This window comes from Podarcis raffonei, chromosome 3 (genome assembly GCF_027172205.1).
Source record: "Podarcis raffonei isolate rPodRaf1 chromosome 3, rPodRaf1.pri, whole genome shotgun sequence".
In the NCBI taxonomy this organism is placed as follows: Eukaryota; Metazoa; Chordata; class Lepidosauria; order Squamata; family Lacertidae; genus Podarcis; species Podarcis raffonei.
The window spans coordinates 55,837,078-55,860,113 of NC_070604.1; the positions used below are offsets into that span (position 1 = coordinate 55,837,078).

Genomic DNA, 23,036 nt, shown 5'->3' on the forward strand with positions numbered 1-23,036 from the left:
AAATCTAGTACTGGTTGGATTTCCAAAAGTAGGTAAATAGTTGTGGGTGGTGGGTTTTGCTTGTTGCTTTTAATATTGGGGAACATTATATTTTTTAAAAATGTCCCGCAGCAGTGGACATTCGGGAGTGGACGATACAGTCTCCCCACCCAATGTGAATTGGCAGTGAACATCACTGCAGGACACTGTGAATTGGCAGTGAACATCACTGTCTACAAAGTGCCTGGGGATCACCTGTCTGCTCCCGGTATTGATCAAAGATCCGGTATCAACCGACCCACTCTAATTCATCAGAGGTCAGCATCCATACTTTAGTTAGAACTGCCGGGAGCCTTGGCCCTTAGATCGCTCAGTCGGTAGAGCAAGAGCCTCTTAATCATGGGGCCGTGGGCCTCACGTTGGGCAAAAGATTCCTGCATTGCATGGTATTGAACTATAGAACCCTCAGGGTCCCCTGCAGCTCTATGAAATCGCGCCCTCTGGCTTAGAAGCCTGATCTTAGTGACCAGGTCTGTGGGAGGCGACTACGGTGACTCCACTTTGCAGGCGCTCAAAAGAACCGTTATCAGAACGTCCCTTCCTCTGGGGACGAGCCTTGGAGAGCAAACGGGAGCTGTATCTGAGCAAAGAGGAGTTGCTGCAGGGGCACCTGCCCATGGCTTAAAAGGAAAAGGGAAAGAGGTCGCGAATCTGACGTGGGGCAGAGTGCGTGACAATGGGTGGGCAGGGCTTTCCTTTCTCCCCGGCCTGGCGGTGCTGAAGGGGGAGAGCGGTTTGTTCTCGACGGCCCTCCTCCTCCTCCTGTCCCCATAAAGGAGCTTGACTGGAGACAGCCTTCACGTCTCATGCCCCTTCGGCTCCGCCTGTGCCAACCTGACCAGCACCTGCTCCGTTCCAGATCGCGCACCTGTCCTTCCCCACCTCCCCGCCTTTGGGCCGCAGTGGGGTTGGGTGGCCGCCTCCCCGAGTGCTCTCCAGCTCCTCTGCGCCCCCGACCTCTTATGGACGGGGCGGGCGCCGCGCCCTGAGGATGGAGAAACTGGCGAAGTTTCTGTCCCGGGGCGCTTTTGCGCCGGGCCAGCCGCAGCCTCCGCAGCAGGCGGACGACGAGGAGGAGGAAGAGGACGAAGAGGAGGACGAGGACTGCTACGCCGAGCTGCTGGCCCAAGGCTTGCTGGACGAGGCGCCCCAGGCCGGCTCGCTGCCCGGAGGACGGCGCCGCGGGGCCCCCGAGCCGGGGCTCCGCGCGGGGATCAAGGCAGGTGAGGGGGCAGCTGCACGCCGGCCAGCGGGAAGGGGCAGCCCAGAGAGAGGGGGTCACAATCCCTCAGGGCCGGTGGGGGCAGCCTCGGATCCGGGAGCCTTTCCTCGTGTGTTCCTGCTGGGTTGGGATCCATGCCGTTGCGCACTCTGCACCAGCCCCGGGGATTTGTCACCACCCCCTGATCCCATTTGTACTGCCTTTGGCACTGGGAGCAGAAACCAGGATGGAGGATGCTCGGGTTTAAACTCCTTGTCTTCCCCTCCCGCCCACGGATGCGAAGGGAACGTCTTTCCAAATAATTGCAGTGGAAAGAGATGCCACGGAGCCAATGCCGAGTTTATCTCGTTTCCATTGCATTCCAAGTACGCAGTGAAAAGGACGCACAGGTCACGTCACCTCCTCAGTTTGGTGAGAAAAATACAAAGGCTTTCATTCCCACCGAATTCCCTCCCTTTCGCTGCCGTTCTCTCTCTGAAAGCCAGATCCTAAACATATTTACAGAAAGCGAAAGGCTGCAAGAGGTCCCCTTGAACTCAGCGGGACTCCCTTCTAAATAAATACATAGGCTTGGAATGCGAATCTCTCCCTGATTTTAGCTGGGCTTCTTAGAATTACAGTCACAGAGCTTGGCTTCAGTTTACTATACAGATGTGCAAGATGGTGTCTTTTAGTGGTGTAGTGTTTGCTGGTGCTAAAGTCTGCAAGTCTGAGGTGGACATTCCCTCAGCTGGGTATCTACAGATTCCAAATTGGCAAAGGAACATTTACTGGAGTAATGTCTATTGGTGCATGGGGTTTTGTTACCGAGGTACCCAAAATTCAGCAGTCTGCATGTGAGATATGAATAGAATAGCCAAAACAGCAGCATTGATTGGACCAAATATTCACCTCTTCCCATATGCCTACCAAACATTCTTCTTTTCACACCTTTTAAAACTCTGTATAGCTCTATGATAAGAAGACAAAACTAGAAGTCATCCGCTGCAGCCATGGGGATGTTGCTCTTGTTGCATTGGGACTATGGGGTGTGTTTGTGTGTATACGCGATGTGGCTCTTTGCCTTTGCAACACACTTGATTTGGATTATGCTACTCCCCATGTGGCTCTGATTTGCATCAAGAGGGGAAAGCTCCCATCCAAGAAATCCAAGTTCAAAATTGTGTGGAGTTCCCAGGTACAGGCATAGCAAAATAAAATGAACCAACAGCCCACAGTTCATTTTGATTCATTGTGTTTTCTTCTTAAACTCCCATGTGCTCAGAAATTCATTTTAACCGTGAACCCCTTTCCTTGGAAGAGGAAGATGGAAAGAGCCACAAAAGTAAGATAAAATCTCTGAACAAACACTCGCCTCCAAAGAAAACGATCACTCAGATGATGAAGGATAAGAAGAAGCAGACGCAGCTCACCTTGCAATGGTAAGACCACTAGCCACTCCAGAGTGCTGGTTAACTCACACTGAGGAGTGAGTCCCATTCAACTCAATGGCACTTGCTTTGGAGTAGACACGCAATGCCCCTTTCCTGCTACTCCAGGGGTATACAACATGGTGCCCTCCAGATATTATGGACTATAATTCGAAGAATATTTGCCCATCAGCCATGCTGGACGGGGGTTATGGGAGCTGCAGTCCAAGCACCTAGAGTGCTCCATGCTGTGTACAGTGTTACTTTTCCCCATTTAATGTGTCCATTTTTAATTGTTTTAGGCTAGCGTGATTTCCATGTCATTGTAAGCCTAAATATGGATTACCAGGTCTGCAATAATAATAATAATAATAATAATAATAATAATAATAATAATAATTGCACCCTCCCCATCTGGCTGGGTTGCCCCAGTCATTCTGGGTGGCTCTTTGGGTGGCTTTTAGCTCATTGTGACAGCTGATCCAAGCTTTGGCTTCACATGTTGTTCACATGCAGGATTGTGGTTAAACAAACCTTGGTTACAAATCAGGGTTGAGGAAGAGTGATCTTAACCACGATCCCGCATGCAGGTGGCACACACTAAACCAAAGCTTGGGCAAACTGCTGTGCCCTGCTGAGCTAAAAGGACAGCCAGGCAGTTGTTATATGCTCCCTGGAAGCCAATACACCTCTGTGTTCATGCTAGGCTATGGTTTGGCTTAGGGTTAGGTCAGAGACAGGACTATTAACATTTAGGAAAAATGATTGGAAGAAAGTGGTGGAGGTATTCACACAGTACAAAAGGCCCAGGACTCCCCCCCCCCCCAATTTCTGGGCTGGTCAGTAATAATAATAATAAGAAAGGTAGATAAACTAGGATTAAGGATAGGACAGAGTATTTCATGTTATTGGCTTGTTTTCCACCTTTAGGTTGGAAGAGAATTATATTGTATGTGAAGGGGTTTGTTTGCCGAGGTGCATCCTCTATGCACATTACCTGGACTTCTGCAGGAAGGAGAAACTTGAACCAGCCTGTGCTGCCACATTTGGGAAGGTAAATAAGGCATTTGATTCACCTGTTTTCATTTCATTGCTTTTTTGAAATAAACAAAACCAGTTCCCTCATTTTCTTCAAGAGGCGTTTAATTTGAGCCTCTGATTCCTCCCATGATAACAGGACTGAGCAAAGCCCTCTGTGCTTTCAGTGAAATGTTATTTTAAATCTTACTCCTGGTAGGATACGCTCAATGTCCTTCTTTGTTTTGCAACACGGGACTGAGAAGGGGCAGTAGTAGAAGCCGGGGATTTGCAGGAGGATAGAATCAGTCCTTCACCTGAAGAGGTGCAGGGGAGAGGAGAAGGATTGCTGGAGTCGGCAAAGTTGAAAGGCATGTAACTTTTGTAATAATTACTGTGAGAACAGGGCACAGTTAATGAAAGAGATCGAAAAGGATAGGGTTGCAGGTGGCAGATCTTTCCTCTTCCCTCCTACCCCCAATTGACAAAAATCCACCCATGCTTTAATGTTGAACTTATTTAATCAAAGTGAGAGGTGGGCTTTCCAAATTAAATCCAAACTACTAGGAACTAGTGAAACTAAATACCAAGAAAGCTCCAGAGTTCAAAAAACACCCATGATATCTCCCAATTGCTTTGTGGAGCTGAAACACATTAGTTTAATGAAATGGGGGAGGGGGTCCATGTCTCCCAATGATATTAAATGACTTCAGTACCAACAAGTGTGAATTAACCTTAATTCCTACCCCCAACTGCATTACTTCCTTTTCCGAATTTTGGCAACAGTAGGATTATCTCTTTCTATTAGATGCGGGGCTTTCCGGCTCCAGGGTATTTGCTCTGTTGTTGGCTGCTGAGCTGTGGTGTCTGTGACTTTTGGCAGCTTGGCTCACCCTCAGTTGTGCCGTTGCAGAAGTCACTTCCAAGGAGGGCCTTTTCAAAACAAGATTAGCTATGCTGCTGAACTGAAAAACAACAACCCAGTATCGGCACATCTCAAGTTCAGAGTTCCTTATCTCAAACCACATTGAATAAATTGGTTCTCCAAGCTAAAACAACCCTTGTTTTAAAACCCACCTGGCTTTTTGGTAACTGTCCAGCTACTCATATTGCCCAGTTGTCTTGTTGATGCCTCCAGGGCAATTCATGTGAGATGGTAAAAGTGACACTGGGCTTTTCTTGTGCCACTTGTCCAAAATTGTTTGATTCTTGTTCTTGTGGCACAGAATGTGGAAGAACATCTGCCTTGTGTGCAGAGTGTCCCAGGTTCAATCCTCAGAAACTTCAGGTAGGGATGGGAGATTCATCTGCCTGGAACCCTGGAAATCTGTTACCTGCTGTTGTAGATGCATCTGAGCAAAATGGACCATTGGCTTGACTTGGCTTAAGGCAGCTTCCTGTGTTCCTAGATGTAAATCTTAAGCTATGGAGGTTTTACATTCAGGTTTCATAATGTGGGAAATGAGAGCGGCAGGGGAGATGAGCACAATGCCACAGCCTTTGCCCTCCCGTTATAGATATTTAATTTCTGATCTTTCACTCTAGACTATTCGTCAGAAATTTCCTCTTCTCACCACAAGGCGGCTGGGCACCAGAGGCCACTCAAAGTAAGAGATATTCCTCCTCTAGCGCTTCAGAGCTGTGATTTCTCAAAATCTTTCATCAGACAATGGGAATTCTCATATGAGATGAATTAATAAATAGTCTCTAAAACAGGGTGCAGAATCTATTTCAGACATGGAGCCATATATTCTTGTGGCTGATCTTCCAGGGGCTGCATGGAGAGGGCCAAATAAAAAGCAGGCAGGGCCAAAGGTCCTAGCCACACTTGCCAAAATAATCACACACACACACACACACACACACACACGCAGTCACACACAGCAGTTAGGTTTGAAAAGAGCCTCCTATTGGAGCTGAAAGGAGGCTTTTCTCCAAACCTAATTGTGGAAGCGGCCATTATTGATGGGGAAGATTAATGATAGAATGATAGCTCTGGGTCCAACCCCCAAGAAGAAAGCTATTAATTAAAAGGCCCCTCAAAGCCTCAGTAGCACTTGGCCTGTCCACACTTACAGCAATTATGTTTTACAATTCTTAAAATATGCACAGATGAGGTCTGAAGAAAACAAAAAAACCAACCAGGACATCAACATGGAAAATGCTGGGGTGCAACAGATTAGCAAATCAAAATGTCTTTAGGATGATTCACAAGCATATAATTGGCAGACCCTGTCCCACTAAAAAAGGCCACAAATACTTAAAAACCTTCAGATTAAATGACAAAAGTCTGGGTAAAAAGGAAAGTTTTTGCTTAGTGCCTAAAACTGGACAAAAATGGTGTCAGATGATCTTCCCTAGGGAGAGCATTCCACAAATGGGGAGCCGCCACAGAAAAGACCCGTTCTCATATTGCCACTCTGTGGACCTCTCATGGAGGGGGCACCAGAATAAGGGCCTCCAATGATAATCGCAAGGTCTGGGTTGGTTAAAATAGGGAGAATCAGTCCTTGAGGTATTGCGGTCCTGAGCCCACAGGTGGAGGAAGAGGGGGGCGGGGAGAGCGCACCGCCCCCAGCACCACCATCCTGAGGTGGGCGCCATGCCCACAGGATACATGCCATGCCCCTGTGGGCAGCGCACCAGGCCTCCGGGACATGCTGCACACCCCCGGGACGCACGCCAGCCACGTCCCCGCCTGCTCTCTGCCACTGCCTGAGTCATTTAAGGCTTTATAGCTCAAAACCAGCAGTTTGAATTAGGCCCAGAAACTCAGATCCATGTACTCTAGGTCTGATCTTTTATAAATACCCTTGTGTGAGCCAGGTGAGATTCATTTCCTACTGATTTCCTATAACCAAGCCTTATTTACTTTGATGTTTGATGAAAAGGCTGAAAATTTTATTTATTTATCTCCCAACATTTATATGCCTCTTGACTGTGATAAAACCACAAAGTGGTTTACAAAAGGCAGAATGAATGGGCTGGGTGAACAAGAGGGGGAGGGAGTGAAGGATGGAAGAGGTTAGAGTAAGCGTAGCGAAATGGCAAAAGTGATGGAAAGCCCGGGAGGAAGAGGCCCTTCCACACAACTGTTGTCCATGAAATCCCGCAGGCAGTTAACTTAGTCGGAACCATTAAACAAATGGCCCAGCGCGGAGAAAGCCGGTTGGACATAAGCCCTATTGAAATCAACGTGACAGTCGTGCTTAAATTAAGCCATAGGGCTTTAGCAAGTAACTTCCTCTGGACCAAGGCCAAGGTCTGCTGTGCAGCTGCGGTTCCTGTTGAGGGATGACCTGTGTAGGTGTCATGGAGGGCAGATGCTGTGGGCTGTTTGAGCTCGAGTTACAGTTTAATTTCTTTGTAGACTTTGATCAACGCTAAATCTTAGCTTCCCTGGGCCATTTCTGAAAGGCATTATCTTATTTATTAAAAGTGATTTAGTGGGTTAATAAAACTGATATGGCAGCTGGCCTTGCGATAATGAGTTATTGCAAGTGCCTGAGCAGCTTAATCCTATCATTGCCCTTATCAGCCATCATTTGTGTCAGCATATGCTCAGGCCAGGGCTACTTGCCACACAGGAACATATGTCCATGCACATGAAAATGGGAGAGTGAAGAAATAGAGGGAGAGAGATTGTTCTGCTTCTTACAGTAAATTTTGACGAAAAATACATATATGAAGATTGTCATCACAGCTTTTATTTATTTTCAGTACAATAAAAACAATTAGACACTAAATAAACCTATCCCATCTCTCTTATCCATCCTATAAATCAGTTTCCCTCTTCTTGATCCTCCCTCTTCTATCACACTATATTTTATATAACAAATTACTTTTTATGTTACAGATAGTAAACTATTCAATAGCTAAAGTTCACTATGGCGAGTGAGCTTGCTTCTGCATACCTCAGACTGCTGGAAATAAGCAGTTTCTAAAAATCCAAATAAGTTGGGTTCCTGGCTTAAATGTCAATACCTAATGACAAAATGGTTGCCATCATATAAACTACTGTCTTGTTTTTCTCTTATTTGCTTATGAGTCTTAAGGAAAGGCATGCACCTTTTCAGGGACACTGGTGAAACTTCTTATTGTGATAACACTTTGGGGTCTTTCATCACCTTGACTAGTCATGGTCCTAAGTTCAAATCTTAGCTTTTAATAATGTCCTGTCTTGGGGGACAGGATTACTGAATGAAGGTTACCTAATGAACATAAAAAAATAAAACTTGAAAGTCTGAGTTCTGCTTTGTCCTCAACTTTTTGTGCCCCTTTTAACAGCATGTCTCTCTATCATTTATCTATCTATCTCTATCTTTCTATCATCTATCTATCTATCTATCTATCTATCTATCTATCTATCTCTATCTTTCTATCATCTATCTATCTATCTATCTATCTATCTATTTATCTATCTATCTATCATCTATCTATCTATCTATCTATCTATCATCTATCATCTATCATCTATTTATTTATCTCTATATCTGTTTGTTGGCTTCTTCCCTGCTACAGATATCACTATTATGGAATTGGCATTAAAGAAAGCAGTGCATACTATCACTCAGTGTATTCTGGAAAAGGTTTGACAAGGTATGGTAAAATAACATTTGAAGTATAACTGATATAGTGTTGAATGATGTTCAAAAATCACCTTGGACTAGTTCACACATGTACACTTGATTTTTCACCACTTGATTATTATATTACATGATCAGGCATTTGCTTGAACATGCAAATGCTCAAAGTGTGGACAGGGGAGGGGGGTGCATTCAGGCCCTATTTGTGTTATATGATAGAAGTAACATATAACTAATGGCTACCCTCTCCTGCCACACCCGTGTGCCGTGTCACACCCTTTGAGAACAACTGGTTTATGGTCCCATTGCCTTGTGGGCAGTCTGTGTGTGGGAGGAACATCCTGATAGTGGGTGGGGTTGAAGCCAACAGGGACAATTGCATAACTCTACAACACACCCCTTATTGGGGACACTTTGGGGAACATGCTCTTAAATGCCCGGGAAAGCAGAATTGTGTTGTCTAGCACCTAAATGAGAGAAATGAGGTCTCTAGTAGGTGCCCTTGGGGAGGGCATTCCAAAGGCAAGGAGCCACCACAGAAAAGGCACAGTCATCAAAAAAGTGGCAAACTTTTAGCTATTCTGGGACTGAGTTAGGCTGCTTGCAGACAGGAATTTATTGTGGAACCATTGCTACTCATACACGGAAGCTTTTTGCAACATCCACATCAAAATGCCAGGCCATAATTTTTGTTGCATTTAATCCAAATTTCCTCTGACTGCAGAAAATCTCTTAAGGAAAAACAGACCTCTATATGTCTGCAGTCACTGGTGGTATCTAGTGCATTGGTTTGAGCGGGCAAGTTGTCAAATAATGTTTCAGTCTCCATCACCACCAGAATTTCAGTATAGCTGAATATATATCTGCATTATTATTATTATTATTATTATTATTATTATTAACCAAGTGAAAATAGATGTTGCTTCACTCTCCTCAAAAAAGCACCACCCTCCCTTTTGTGAAACATGATAACTAGTGGGTGGTAGTACTTTTCTCAACATTTCCTAAATTTTACATCCTAATGCAAATGTGAAATATCTTGGTTTTCAAAGGTTTTCTGGAAGCAAGTTGAAGAATGAGGTGAGTAATATTTCATATGCTTTTGTAATGTGGTGGGAACATCAGATACACAGAGCCCTGCTGATCCCATAGTAGAAGTTCCACAGTCTTTTGATGTCTGCTTCAAAACCTCATGTAGTTGTGGCCTGTTGTTTATACTTGGTAAGAAGACTAGAAAATGCAGACTCTTGATCCAGAGGGGGAAGTGAACTCAAATTAGAGATTTAAGAACAGAACAGCTACAGGAAACTTTTGACTCCACACAGATACAACCAAGTTCAAGACGACCTAACAACTAAACTGTACAATAGCACAATCCATATATGTGGGGCATCAACGAAGCTCTTCTCAATGTTAGCTTCCCCCTGTTTGGGGAGGACCAAAATTTTAGATTGTTTAGCAACATGTCCCCCAGGTAACATAAGGTATGAATATTTTACAGAACTACAGTCAATAATGTTCATTAGATTATGTTAATTGATTATAGCCAGAACTTTCCCAAGCCTCCCACGTCTACAACCTTTTTTGCTTCACTGCGGCACACAGATTTGCAAATGGTTGGCTCCCCTCACCCACCACAAAGGCAGCAGTATCAGCAAACTCCTTTATCTAAAGCATTTATTGTGCCATTCAAGACTCTGTGATTAATTGAGCCACAAATAATTGCTGTCATGGACTCTCACGTTAAGTAGGCTTACAACGAGTTCCTTCGAAGTGAAAGACACCCATGGCAAATGTGCGGCTGAGACCCAAGTCTTCAGATTCATTATTGAATTCATCATGCCAATATTTTCTCTGCATTCGACACAACCCAGACACCACACCTCCTTCCTCAGCTCCCCTTGCCCCTCATTTTTGTATGTTTGATGGGTACAGTCTTCAAATGTTGATAGGTAATTGTTCAACTGCAGCCATGTTGACTCATGACAGTCTTTTAAACCACCTAATGTTTGTGTCAATACAGAATGTGAACACACATCACTTCTTTCATTTAGCTCTTTATCTGTGTTTGTGTAGCCTGATTCTTAGGTGAGGTGCAGCCTGACTATCTATATTTCTATGCTTGCTCACTTTATTTTACTTTAAATTGTTGAAAATCTAAAACAATGGTTCCCCAATCTTTACCTCTATGGACCACTTGAAAATTGCTGAGGGTCTTGGTAGACCACTTCCTGATTTTTCCACCTCTCATAGAAATCATAATGTGCCAGATGCTTTAATGGTATTTTTAGAGCTTTGTTTATTTCTTTTATATTGCATTTTATGCCATTACAATTTGAATTCCATGCAACACAATAAAACATAATATAAGAAGTAAATGAAGCAATAATAAACCATTAAAAATAAAATAAAAATATTTAATGTGATGGATGTGCCATCTCCTGTCTTAAACCACAAATCCACAGACATGCTATGGACCACCTGAATGAAACTTGTGGACCACTGATGGTTCTCAGACTACAGTTTGGGAATTTCTGATTTAAAATATCCATTGACTATTATCCTTGAATCATGAGATTGGCCATGGATAGACTGCTTAGTTAGATGGCCTGATTTGTGTCACCCAGCATGCTAATTCTGAGAGTGCTGATATATAACAAAGTCAAAAGCTGGGGTCACTGTAATAAATATAAAGGGATGCAATGTTCAAGCCAGACTAATGTTGCACTTCTTCGATGTTTTGCCGTTATTCACATTCTGTGCTCCTGGTTCCATGTTGTAAACTGTAGGATCGAAGATATGGGATCCAAATAAATTTAGCTTTCAGTAGTTACCAACACATAGTTACCCACACTCCATACAAATGTTGTATCCCAGCATCTGCTAAGGGCCCAGAAATCAAAGGGAGCCTTCCTCTATGGCTCTCAATCCTTCCACCTCTGATCCCACCCAAATCCCTCTTACAAATTAAAAAGTCTGCAAAAGCTACAAAATGAATAATTTACACATAATATACAGATTATGATCATTTATCCCGAGAATATTAATTTCCTTGCTGTGGAAAGTACTTTTTTCAGTTTCAAAATCTTTTATTTTTTAAACAAAACCACAGAAAGAAAGAAAAACAAATTAAAATATAATGGAAACATTTTAAAGGGCAGGTATGAAAAAGAAGGCAACAAGGAGAAAACACAGTTTTTGGAATCATTTCAGGAAGAAGCATCCAGGTTTTTTTTTAGAAAATCTGTTCCCCTTTTCCCTCTCCTTCTGTCCTTTTAATGCTTAGGGTTAGTGTAGAAATATAGGCAGGTGGGGAACTTGGAGCTATCTGGTTGATCCAGAAAATGCCTGGGCAGATTTATTATTGTAATTCAATCTCTCTCTCTCTCTCTCTCTCTCTCTCTCTCTCTCTCTCTCTCCCTTTCTCTGTGTGTGTGTGTGTGTTTTCCTGTGTGCTAAAGCACCACCATATATATATTTCTGATTTAGTCTACATATGCATAGATTTATTATTAATTTAATTGATTTATTCACAACTTAATATAAGCAATCTTGAAGTGGTTTGCAAAGTAGAAACTTGAGGGGAAACCCAAATCTGAAGTACAAATAAATAAAAGAGAGAGAGACATACTTTAAATAAAAATAATGGAATCTAAATATAAAAACAAAATACTGATCAAAACAAAAGCAAAAAGTTTCATAATGCCAGCTTCCTAATTCTGATCAGTAAATTTATGCCAATTAGAATGGCCAACTTTTATCCTGCTAAAATTGCGGCTGGTTATTGGCGTGAAGATGTAATATTGTTTTCCATCTTATAGGGTGGATTCACTCGGAAATACTCACTGAGCTCCAAAACTGGGACTCTTCTTCCAGAATTCCCCAGCGCCCAACATCTTGTATTGGATGGGTGCATCTCCAAAGACAAGGTAAAAATGTAAAGTGATAATATATTGAACTAAATCAGCTCCTTTTAATCTGCCTCTTCCCTTGAAGGCTTCACAGTAGTAGTGACATGAAACAAGTAGAAATATCTATAATCAAACAAACTTGACTGATTTATAGTGGGAGCAAACCTCTATTATCTCCTTTTAACTGGCTCTCCGGTGGAAAGTGGTTAAATTATTTACATATTAACTTGCCTAATATTTTACAAACAGGTGGTATTTGCCTTAAGAAGGGCAAAACAAAGAAATAGTTAGGAGTACTATCCATTCCAAATACCAATGGATTAATTTAGCACTGATAAGATAGGAGCAAAGGATTGGGGCAAATTATTAAGTGGATTTTTCCTCCTGCCTAGTTTTGTCAATGAACAGAAGATAGCACACTTGTACTTACTGATTATTTTTAAATTATGTACATGTGGAGTTTACATGACAGAAAAGAGCACTGGGCATTTCAGCTACCAGATTGGGTTCATTTCTTTGTAGACCTTTGTGAACAATCACATAAAATGTAGACCTTTATGAACAATCTCACTGAAAATGTTTCACAATTTTGGCTTATTGTCCATTTGATCATTGGGATCTCCCAGACTTTCCCAATCTCCATTAAAAGCCTCAGATATGCTTTGGATCCCACAGGAGTCCATGAAAATGTAGACACTGGTTTCTATTGAGACAGTTTAGCTTGGAAAGGTGCTCTACCTAAAGCATACAACATGTCCTTGTTGTAGAAGATACAGTCTGCAAATGCCAGGCAAATTAGTGTTTAAAATAATTTTATAGCTTTGACAAAATCTTTATGATTCTATTTGATTGGGTGGTCCAGATCAACCTTTACAGCAAGATGAGGTATAACATTCAATTACCAAAATGCCCACTTTGGAGATCAAAGTCAGAAATCAGCATTTTAACAGAAGAACCCAACTTGGAATGTTTAGTTTCAAATGCTAGTCACTTTGATTGGACAGTTTATCTTGGCATGTTAAACACTATTGCTCTATACTTTTAACTCTATTCTGTATTACATCAAGAAGCAGAATGACAGAGCATGGCAAAGCTTTAGCTCCAGCCTGAGTGTTGCAGTAGAGAGTGCTGGATTGAAATCATGGCTTAGCCATGACAAATCACTCTTTAGCCTTCTTAAGTCATTTATCTCCATGCAAAAGATTTGTGTTTTAAGCCCATGAGAGATGCTGCCACTCAATGCTAGCAATAGATGGACCAATGGTCTGATAAAGTAGAAGGCAATGTCCTATGTGCTTATGATAGTTGGATAGGTTTGCTGTGAGGGCAACTGAGGCTTCCAAGGCACTTTGAAAATCTTTCATAAATGGTAAATCAAATAAATTAACAACTCAGTGATTGCCTCACCCCATATATATATGTTAAATGCAATGCTGAATTCCATACATTATTATTTTGTATTAGATCAGCTTTCACAGTTAGTGCAAAAATGGACTGTGATACTTACTAAATTCCCATAGAAGAGGTGAAAGTTTGTGTGAAGCTCGGTGGTAGAAAACATGCTCTACATGCAGAAGGTTCCAGGTTCAGTCCCGGCATCTCCAGGGAAGAATGGGAAGCATTCCTACCTGAAACCCAGGAGAATTTCTGGCACTCGGTGTCAACAATACTGAGATTGAAGGACCAATGGCCTGATAGTATAAAGTGGCTTCTTATGTCTCTGAATTTCATTTGATTCTAATTTTTATTTTTTTTTTAATTCCTGAAATAGGTAGATACCCTTATCATGATGTACAAAACCCACTGTCAGTGTGTCCTGGACAATGCCATTAATGGAAACTTTGAAGAGGTAAGGCTCACTTGAGTACGCACCTAGCACTTACCTGTACAAGGTCATGGCCATCATGTCAGTCATATCTGTGCTCTGCTTGCTCTTCCATAGATCCAACATTTCCTATTACATTTTTGGCAAGGAATGCCCGACCACCTCCTCCCCCTGCTTGAAAACCCTGTGATCATTGACATCTTCTGTGTTTGCGACTCAATACTATACAAGGTGTGTTCCATGTTAACTAAAGTGGAGAATGGAAATCTTGTCCCAAGCTAAGTCCTCACTGAAGTGAGAAGCTTCAGTCTCCATACAGGGTTCATGTGACTGAATACTCCTCCATACAAAAATCATTAAAATCTAGTTTTTTATCAGGAGTACCACCTATAGTTGATGGGGAGGGAAGTGAAGTGTTAAAGTTTCTACAAACTTTTTAGTGAAGTGTTAAAGTTTCTACAAATTATTCAGTCTGTTAACTTTTAATGATTGTGAATGGTTGTTGAAATAATCTCTTATGTGTAGAGAAAGCAATTTTAAGGAAGCTTTAGTAAGCACCAGTTTATTGGAATGTGTTGGTGTTTGAGAACTTTTCATTTTCCTGCCATTTTATTCAAGGTCCTTACAGATGTACTCATCCCTGCAACTATGCAAGAAATGCCAGAAAGGTGAGCAATTACTTGCATAAGATGATGTTGATTGAATAATAAAGGTGGACATTTTGATAACTGATATGGAAGAGGGGGAGGAATTACCATTTTTAAAAAACGACACCTAATGACGTGAATTATTGTAGTTGAACAGGGAACAGCTTGATGGACAGCAATGTTTCACTTGCTAATTTCAGTTGCATTTCTTTCTTCTCATCCAGCAAGGGCAACCAAATTCTCTATGTACAAAAGGGCAGTATGTGAGTGGTTCCTTATGCTGAATCTCCTCCATCAGCAGACAGGGCTGTACACAAGTTCCCCCTTGCTAGTTTTGGACTGTACACATACCACAAAACAAAGAGTTAGTTAGCACTTTCAGCTTTGCCAATGCTGATTGTGAGCTAAGGAAAAATTGCATTCAGCCTTCCCTTCCTAAACAGCTGTCTCAGTGTTCATTATCTATACCCTGATATTAATATAGTTTTTATATAGTATTAATATAGTTTTTTTAATGGTGTCTGTTGGATATATTTATTTAGGCTGAATTGTTTTGTATTGTTTCATTCCCTGTTGTTTAATGCAGTATCAAGTAAGGTTGAAGGCTTAATATATTTTGATTGGATAGGATTGCAGTGGCAAATGTTGATTTAGCTACAGCCAGAACCCATTGCACATTTCTACTTTGCCATGTCAGGCAATAGCCGTTGGGCTGCTGGGACAGTAGATTTGTCCCATCTTGTTATGCTGGTGCAGAATAACACCATGTGACACTTGCCGTTGCTTCCCACGGTGCTGCTAGTCTTGTGCATTTATTTGCAAATGCAATGGGTCTTGAGTTTTGGCCACGTGGCTTTTGAGACCTCAAGCAACCAGTCTGGCTTGTGTTGGTTTATCAAGTATGCCGCATAGATTGTCCAACATTTTTGTTCAGCCGTTCCTGATTATGACAAAAATCAATACAGAAGTTGATTCCAATCTACTATTTTCCTTTTCATTAGTTTGCTGGCTGATATAAGAAATTTTGCTAAAAACTGGGAACACTGGATTGTTTCATCACTAGAAAATCTACCAGAAGACCTTGCAACAAAGAAATTACCCATAGCACGAAGATTTGTATCTTCGCTGAAGCGTCAAACCTCCTTTCTGCACTTAGCTCAGGTAAATCTAGAATAAAGGTCATAGCATTGCACGCATGATGAAGAGAGTGACCTGAAAGTTTTGACAAGAGACATTGGTTTTTGCCACTGGTGCTCTAGTTGTCTCAGCAATTGCTTCATTGCCCTCAGCCCTGGGGAAAACCATGAGGCCACCTGGGCTCCATCTAGGCTCCATCTGAGAGGGCCCTTTGGAGCCAGACAGTCAATGCCCCTGGTTAACTCCACATTCCAGTGGGCTACCAGGGAATCAGCAAAGGCCATCCATATGGGATAATATATCCCCTACCACTCTTCAAACCCTTTAGATCCATTGAGTAGTGGTGATAGACCATTCCGAGAAGTGAAGTTACAGGGAAACAGGCAGAGAACCTTCTCAGTAATGGTGCCCACCCTGTGAAACACCATCCCATCAGATATCAAAAAGATAAATAATTATACAACCTTCCATAGAAATCTGAAAGCATCCCTGTATTCGGACGTTTTTAATGTGTAGTGTTCTGTTTAATGTGTTATGAAGCATGCAGACATCAGAGGTTGGCGACCCTGCAACCCATTATATATTTGTGCTTGGATTCTATACAAAGCTTGAGGTGGCTATCTGTAGGTTAAGAGAGAACTGCTCCTCTCCATGCATTTGGTGAATGTGCAATAATGGCAAAGAGAGGAAGGAACACTTCTAGGCAGAAAGGGTAACAAACCATTGTTGCGAAGGTGCTCTTCACTCAGGGGAGCCCTCTTTGCTCATTCCCCTCTGAATTGGTCCTGGCCAACTGACCATGTTCACTAACACATTGCTATTTACCAACCCACCTACCTCTCTCAGGGCTGTAGATTCACAAGCAAGAGCTGGTAAGAACAGTTGCTGCCACTGATTGAGTGCTTTCAGGCAGCCCAGACCTGCTCTGTGCTTTCTGATGGTGCAGCTTAACCCCCAGCTAATTTCATTGCACCTGAAACTAAGCAGACACCAGTTATAAGAACTGTGCTTGCTATTTCAATGTTCATTCCATTTTTTTTCTATGTCAGAAAACATTAAGGGGGCCAAAAATAATAATACTGATTCTGAATAGTCTTCTGAACATAAACATAAAGAGAAACAGTAGTGCGATCTCCCCACCCATCTCCATTAGTATTTTCACCATAGTTTTTTCCCTGTTGCCTATTCACAGATTGCTCGACCAGCTCTTTTTGATCAACATATAGTGAACGCCATGGTTGCTGATATTGAGAAAGTAGATCTGCACAGCATTGGATCTCAGGCATTGCTCACAGTCTCAGGAAGCATGGTTTCTGAGGGAGAGGGCTACGTTGAATGTAAGTTGCTGGTCAAGGGAGGAATCATTGCTGTTCCCCACACCCAGGGAATTTCTTTTAAAATATGTTACATTAAAAATAACATTTAAACCTTTTCTGTCCTGTAACAACCGTTTCACCACTTAAGAGATTTTTGAAATCTTAAGTGGTATAGAAATGTTTTAAAGAAAGAAAGAAATACTAATAATGATGTTAATAATGTCCGAGAGAAGTCAGAAGAAAAATCAAATGATTCCCAGGCAATATAGTTTTAATTTTGCTTTATCCAACAACTTAAGTCTAAGGTGATTTGTGTCTCATGTGTGAAAATAGGCCTTAACCTGTAGATGTTTACTACAGATGCCTGAAGCTGCATGGAAGCAAGAGCTTCTCAGTTCACTTAAATGTTGGGAGAAGCTCCTTCTCATTCCATTCAGTGGCCACTGATATTGAAGAACCTGGTTTGGGAAAGTGATAGAGGCAGCTGACAGTATACAACTGAAAATATTATTTGGAAAAAATCAGCTTCATTCTATTCCTGAACCACCACTTTTGATATTTCAGACTTTTGCTGAAATCGTTACAGGATCATTGGCATCCTGATTTTATCACTGGCGATTGCTTGTTATGATGACCTGGCTAATTTTTCCTTTTGTCTGGCTACACTCTGTGATCTTTGTGTGGTTGTTAAAAGTATTTCACTAAGGAATAATAAGTTTCAGAGTTAATGAACTGGTTTTTGTTTCCTTTTTTAAAGTATTTTTTTTTCTTTTTAAGACACGTTTACATTTTCAGTGCCATTTCTTTTCCTCTTCTTTTTTTACTCCATTCTTCTGTTCTGCTTGCATAGCTTTATCATTGCTGTGAGACAGGAAAAGACTGGTTAATCCACAGGAGAAAAATTCCACAGGGTGCATGTAACCCCACCATTGACTGCTGAGGTAGCTTGCTCTAAATCAAGAGGAGTGGCCTAGCCATTTTTGGCCTGAAGGCCACATTGACTTGTTACAAACCCTCTGGAGACCACAAACCAAAGTGGGTGAGGCATTAAAGTCTACTTAGTCAGGGTAGCTGGTATAAGACTGGGTACAACTAAACCATCAAGAGTTTATGGTATTTTATTCCTGTGTTTCTCAAAATTGCTATAAGGGTGTATTCCAAGCAACAGCTAAAACTACTGGGTTGTATCCAGCTAAGACATACTCAAAATAGGCCCATTGAATTCAATGGACTTTATTTTGATGAACTCAAGATGCTGTCTTCTCATTTCACCTCTGCTGCTCTAATTCTTCCTTTTCCTTTCCTTTACATGCTCCAAAACTATCAATGACTGGTGAGTGGCTTTCTCTCCTGTTCAGAGTAGAATGCAACTACATGTTTTCCTTTTTACATGGTAGATGACTCTATTACAGTGTTCCAAGAACTGAAGGACCTTTTAAAGAAGAATGCCACTGTGGAGTCCTTTATTGAATGGCTGGATACTGTGGTTGAGCAAAGGGTTATCAAGGTAAGCCCCAACTGAAATCAAATTGTTCCTGATAAAGTCTATTCCTCTTGTGATCAGCAGTCTTCTCTCTCATGGTGCCCAACTGGCACCTTCCCTTCCTGGGGAGGGGATACAATGGGAAACTGCAGTTTAACCAGTGTTTCTTTCTGGGGGGATGCAGGGGTACATACCCCTAAACATTTTGTGTTGCCCCGACCAACTGACGGACCAACATGCCAGCTGTCTCCTCAGTAGCAGTGCAGACTGGAGCTCCGTCATTCTCCCCACCAGTGCCCGGGGAGGGGAGTCTGGGGCAGCTGCAATGGAGGCAATGGCGCTCCTCCTCCTCTTGCCGGGCTAGAGCCAGCCAGCGAGCACTTGCCCCTCTTCACTCAAGCTGACCCCGCCGTTGCCGGGGGCCTTCCTGTCCTCTCAGCACTGCTGCTGCCACCTTGAGTCCCTCATCCAGGAGTTGGGGGGAAGAAGGGGGGAGGGGATGGGGAGCAGCCAAAATGAGAGTACCCCATTTGGGGGGGGGAAGCACTGGGTTTAACAAACCAGAAAGCAATGCATTAAGACACACTGGATGAGGGCGCACAAGGTAACAGTTTGTTGGACTGGGACTATTACATCTGAACTGAATCCAATGTATTGTTAGGCTTCACCTTGATAGAAATAAGTAAGGCATACGTTAGAGATATTGCAGGTTTGGTTCCAGACCAAATATTTCAATAAAGCAAGTCACCCAATTCTTTGTGTGTATCCCAGTACATATAAATTTTATTTACAGATAGGTAGCCATGTTGGTCTGCCATAGTCAAAAAAAATTTTTTTTTCCTTTTTTTCTTTCCAGTAGCACCTTAAAGACCAACTAAGTTAGTTCTTGGTATGAGCTTTCGTGTGCATGCACACTTCTTCAGATGTGTGCATCTGAAGAAGTGTATCTGAAGAAGTGTGCATGCACACGAAAGCTCATACCAAGAACTTAGTTGGTCTTTAAGGTGCTACTGGAAAGAAAAAAAGGGGGGGGGAATTTTGTTTTGAATATAAATTTTATGTTTGCACTATACTGTAGTCTATTAAGCCAGGCCTCCCTGGCTGCAGGGGCAGGAGGGGGAAAACCCAGCTTCAGCCCTGGCCACCTCCAGCCCTATGGCCAGAGGAGGGCAACAGCAGCAGGGGGGTGGGCTGACTGCAGTTGCACCAGCATCCTCATAAGGGTCAATGAGGTACGCCTGTACTTTGTGAGAAGACCTTAAGGCCTGGAAATCCATATACTATCACTATACAATTCAAATGATCATTAAGCCCTCTGATTCAAGAACGAATTGAAATATTGCAGAGTAGAATGGCATTCTCAGCTCTGTTTAGCTAATCTTTAGATAATCACTGTTAAACAGAGGAAGCAAGGGAGGGGTGGAATTGTCCACCATTCAGCATCTGTTGCAGAACATTGTTCTAGGGCAAACAGGTATAGTTTCCAGTGTTTTCCTCCCACGTCTGGAAAAAAATGCTGAACAATTTACTGTATGAATCAAGATTAGCTGAGTAAGAGGTAATGATTTACAGAACACGTAATCCTTCCATTGCCCTCTACCTTCTGTTCAGTTAAAAGTGCAGGGCCTCTCTCCGTCACACCAAATGGCTTCCTTTTGTTTGCTGATTGAAAAAGGGGCAGCTCTTCATGTTACCACAAGCTGCTGCTGGGTCCTGGCAAGGGAGGCAGTGTCAGAGCATCTTTCAACGCCTGGACACAGAAAGGACTGACAGATTGATAGCACAATTTCTTGTGGGGGTATTGTGGGGTTTTGCTGGCAGGGGTTGTTGCTGTGGGTTTTTTGTATCTTTATTTTAGATTTTGTTGTGATTTATTTGGGTTGTTTTTGTATTTTAAAATGTTTTGTTTATTGTTTATGGCTGCTTTTGCTATGTTGTAGTTGCATATTTTTTCATGTTGTAAGCCTCCTTGAGCTTGGTTTGAACTGTGGAAAGGTAGCATACAAATAAAAGTATGTATGTATATATGTATGCATGCATGCATGCATGCATGACAAGAGACAGATGCAGGCCCTGATAGCCATTAAGTGTCTCTGCAGGCACATCGGTGATGCTGCAACCATTATTTCGAATGGAGTGTAAAACTGCTTAGGCTGTTGCAGCCTTAATGATGCAGTGGGGTTTACGCAGAAGCAAATCCCTCTGTGCTCAGGGGTGTAAGATCACAGCCTTGAAGGTCCTTAGTTTGGGGCCTGGATTGTGCTCTCCACTTCTTAGAAAACATTGTTTTCTCCCAACATCAAGTGAATACACTCTTGACTGATGTTCACCTTGCAGCAGTAGGTTACAAAATTATGGCCTGTATGAGGCACAGCCATCATGGTACCCTCCAGATGTTTTGAATGACATCTCCCATAATCCTTGACCATAGGCTCCTTAATGGTTGGGACTGATGGGAGTTGGAGTCCAACAACATCCAGAGGGCAACCATGTTGTCACCCCCTGGTCTATACTAACGATAACTGGTTTTTGATAAAGCCAGTTGTCAACACACAGTCTTTAAGCATGTTCACTACAAGCAAGATGCATGGGCATTGGTCTCCAGAAATACTGTACTGCACAGCAGGATGGGTATGTTATAGTTTCCACTATATGTGGATTTGGTTTTCATTTCTTTTCTCTTCCCCCCACCCACCTCCCTGCCATTTTGTTTAGGCAAGTAAGCAGAATGGCCGATCCCTAAAGAAGAGGGCACAAGACTTTCTTCTCAAATGGAGCTTTTTTGGAGCTCGAGTAATGCACACTCTCACTTTGAACAACGCATCAAGTTTTGGTATTTGATTTTATTCAAATTCTTTGTTTTACTATTTAAGTTATGGCAAGGTGTAACCAGGGGCCCCACCAAATTAAATGCGGTGGGACGTCCATTTAGGTGGTGTCAAAGTCACACAGATGAGCCTATTTTCCCAGAAGCTAAACAGAAGTCCTCTCGAATCCAGACATATAGAGACTAGTTGTGATTACTCAGTGGTGAGAAGTATTTTCTACATATGGTCAGTGGTTCTTACATTACTTTTCTAGGACTGAGCCATGGCATTAAAAATAAATTTTAATGTTAGGCTCTGGTAGGCCCTGGCTCCAACCAAACTTTTGTCTTTATCTGTGTGGTTTATATAACTGGTTCTTTTAATTTTAGAGAAAAAAGTGATTGTGTTGTTGAGATGCTGAGTGATTTTCTTTTACCTCCATGTAACTAGAAGCAAGTTTTTCTTGATATTTTTGTTGGTGTACTTATGTTATTGCTTTTTGGCAATGGGTTTGTATTTATACCATTAAAAGGCATAGATGCCACGATTCATGCCATGTTTAATTTCTACATGAAAGGTGATGGGACTAAGCTTTGTCTGGAACTTGTGCTCACAACCTCTCATATGGAAGTCCCTCCCTATCTACATATGTGTACATAGGATTTGTCTTAGACCGAGTCAGACTATTGGTTCATATAGCTGAGTATTGTCTACAATGACAGCCAGTGGCTTTCCAGGGGTTTAGGAAAGAGGATTTTCCAACCCTGCCTGGAGAAACCTGTCACCTTTTGTATGCAAACCATATACTGTGTTTTTAATCTGTCCAGTCAATCAATCAATCATTTTATTTGTATGCCACCTTTCCAAAGTTAAAACCATGCTCAAGGTGGCTTACAACATATCCAAAAAATAACTACAAACATAGCAAAAGTAGTCATAAATAATAAACAAAACATCAAATGTTACACAACCCAATTGAATAATTTCCACATAAATAATAAGATGCAAAATAAAGATATAAAGAATTATCAACAGCAACAAGCCCCTGTGAACAGCCATAAGAAACACCCTGCAGCCTCAGCTTTTGTAGCTGGAGTCAGTCAGAGCCCCACCCTCCCAGTCCAGGTGGGAAAAGGCCTGCAAGGCAGGGAGCAGGTCTGCCAGGACTCCCAGCCGAGATGGGCCTCAGTCATTCCCTATATACCTAAGTGTATAGAGAAGAGGTGATTTCACCTCAGAGAGCATTTTATTCTCTACATGTTCACAGGCACTTTTTCCTTTATAATTCTTAGACAAACCCTGGAGTTAGGGATGGAGAAACTCAATTCATTTACCCTTCAAAATTCAAACTTACCTGAATGTTGTGATGCAGTTCTGCAACAAACCAGCGTTTAAAAAAAAATGCATATATTTGGGTGTATAAATGCATGTAATGTATGCACAAAAAGGAATATATTAGTGAAAAGAATACAAATAATACACAAAATACAAAAATAAATCATGTTAGGGAAAATTGCTTGTATGTTAGTAAAAACTATGAATAAACGTGTTTATAAGAAGAAATTGCTGATGAATTTTTCATACTTTTAAACTGAAAATTGCTCCAAAATTGGAGAACTGAATTTAAGATTGGAGAA

The 23,036-nt window shown here is 42.0% G+C and overlaps 1 protein-coding gene across 2 annotated transcripts in view; it reads left to right on the forward strand.

Moving 5' to 3' along the window:
- Window positions 1–626: 626 nt before the first annotated feature.
- Window positions 627–23,036, forward strand: part of RFX6 (regulatory factor X6) — a 28,753-nt gene continuing 6,343 nt past the window's right edge. Inside the window, exons 1-14 of one of the 2 annotated variants that reach the window (XM_053381755.1) lie at window positions 627–1,262; window positions 2,526–2,682; window positions 3,601–3,724; window positions 5,233–5,294; window positions 8,209–8,286; window positions 9,326–9,353; window positions 12,095–12,202; window positions 13,956–14,033; window positions 14,127–14,240; window positions 14,628–14,677; window positions 15,658–15,817; window positions 16,986–17,130; window positions 18,507–18,616; window positions 21,308–21,425. In XM_053381755.1, the coding sequence (XP_053237730.1) occupies window positions 1,031–1,262; window positions 2,526–2,682; window positions 3,601–3,724; window positions 5,233–5,294; window positions 8,209–8,286; window positions 9,326–9,353; window positions 12,095–12,202; window positions 13,956–14,033; window positions 14,127–14,240; window positions 14,628–14,677; window positions 15,658–15,817; window positions 16,986–17,130; window positions 18,507–18,616; window positions 21,308–21,425 (1,564 nt within the window). In that variant the 5' untranslated portion in view covers window positions 627–1,030. The remainder of the gene's footprint in view (window positions 1,263–2,525; window positions 2,683–3,600; window positions 3,725–5,232; window positions 5,295–8,208; window positions 8,287–9,325; window positions 9,354–12,094; window positions 12,203–13,955; window positions 14,034–14,126; window positions 14,241–14,627; window positions 14,678–15,657; window positions 15,818–16,985; window positions 17,131–18,506; window positions 18,617–21,307; window positions 21,426–23,036) is intronic. The other variant, XM_053381756.1, reaches the window with a different exon arrangement.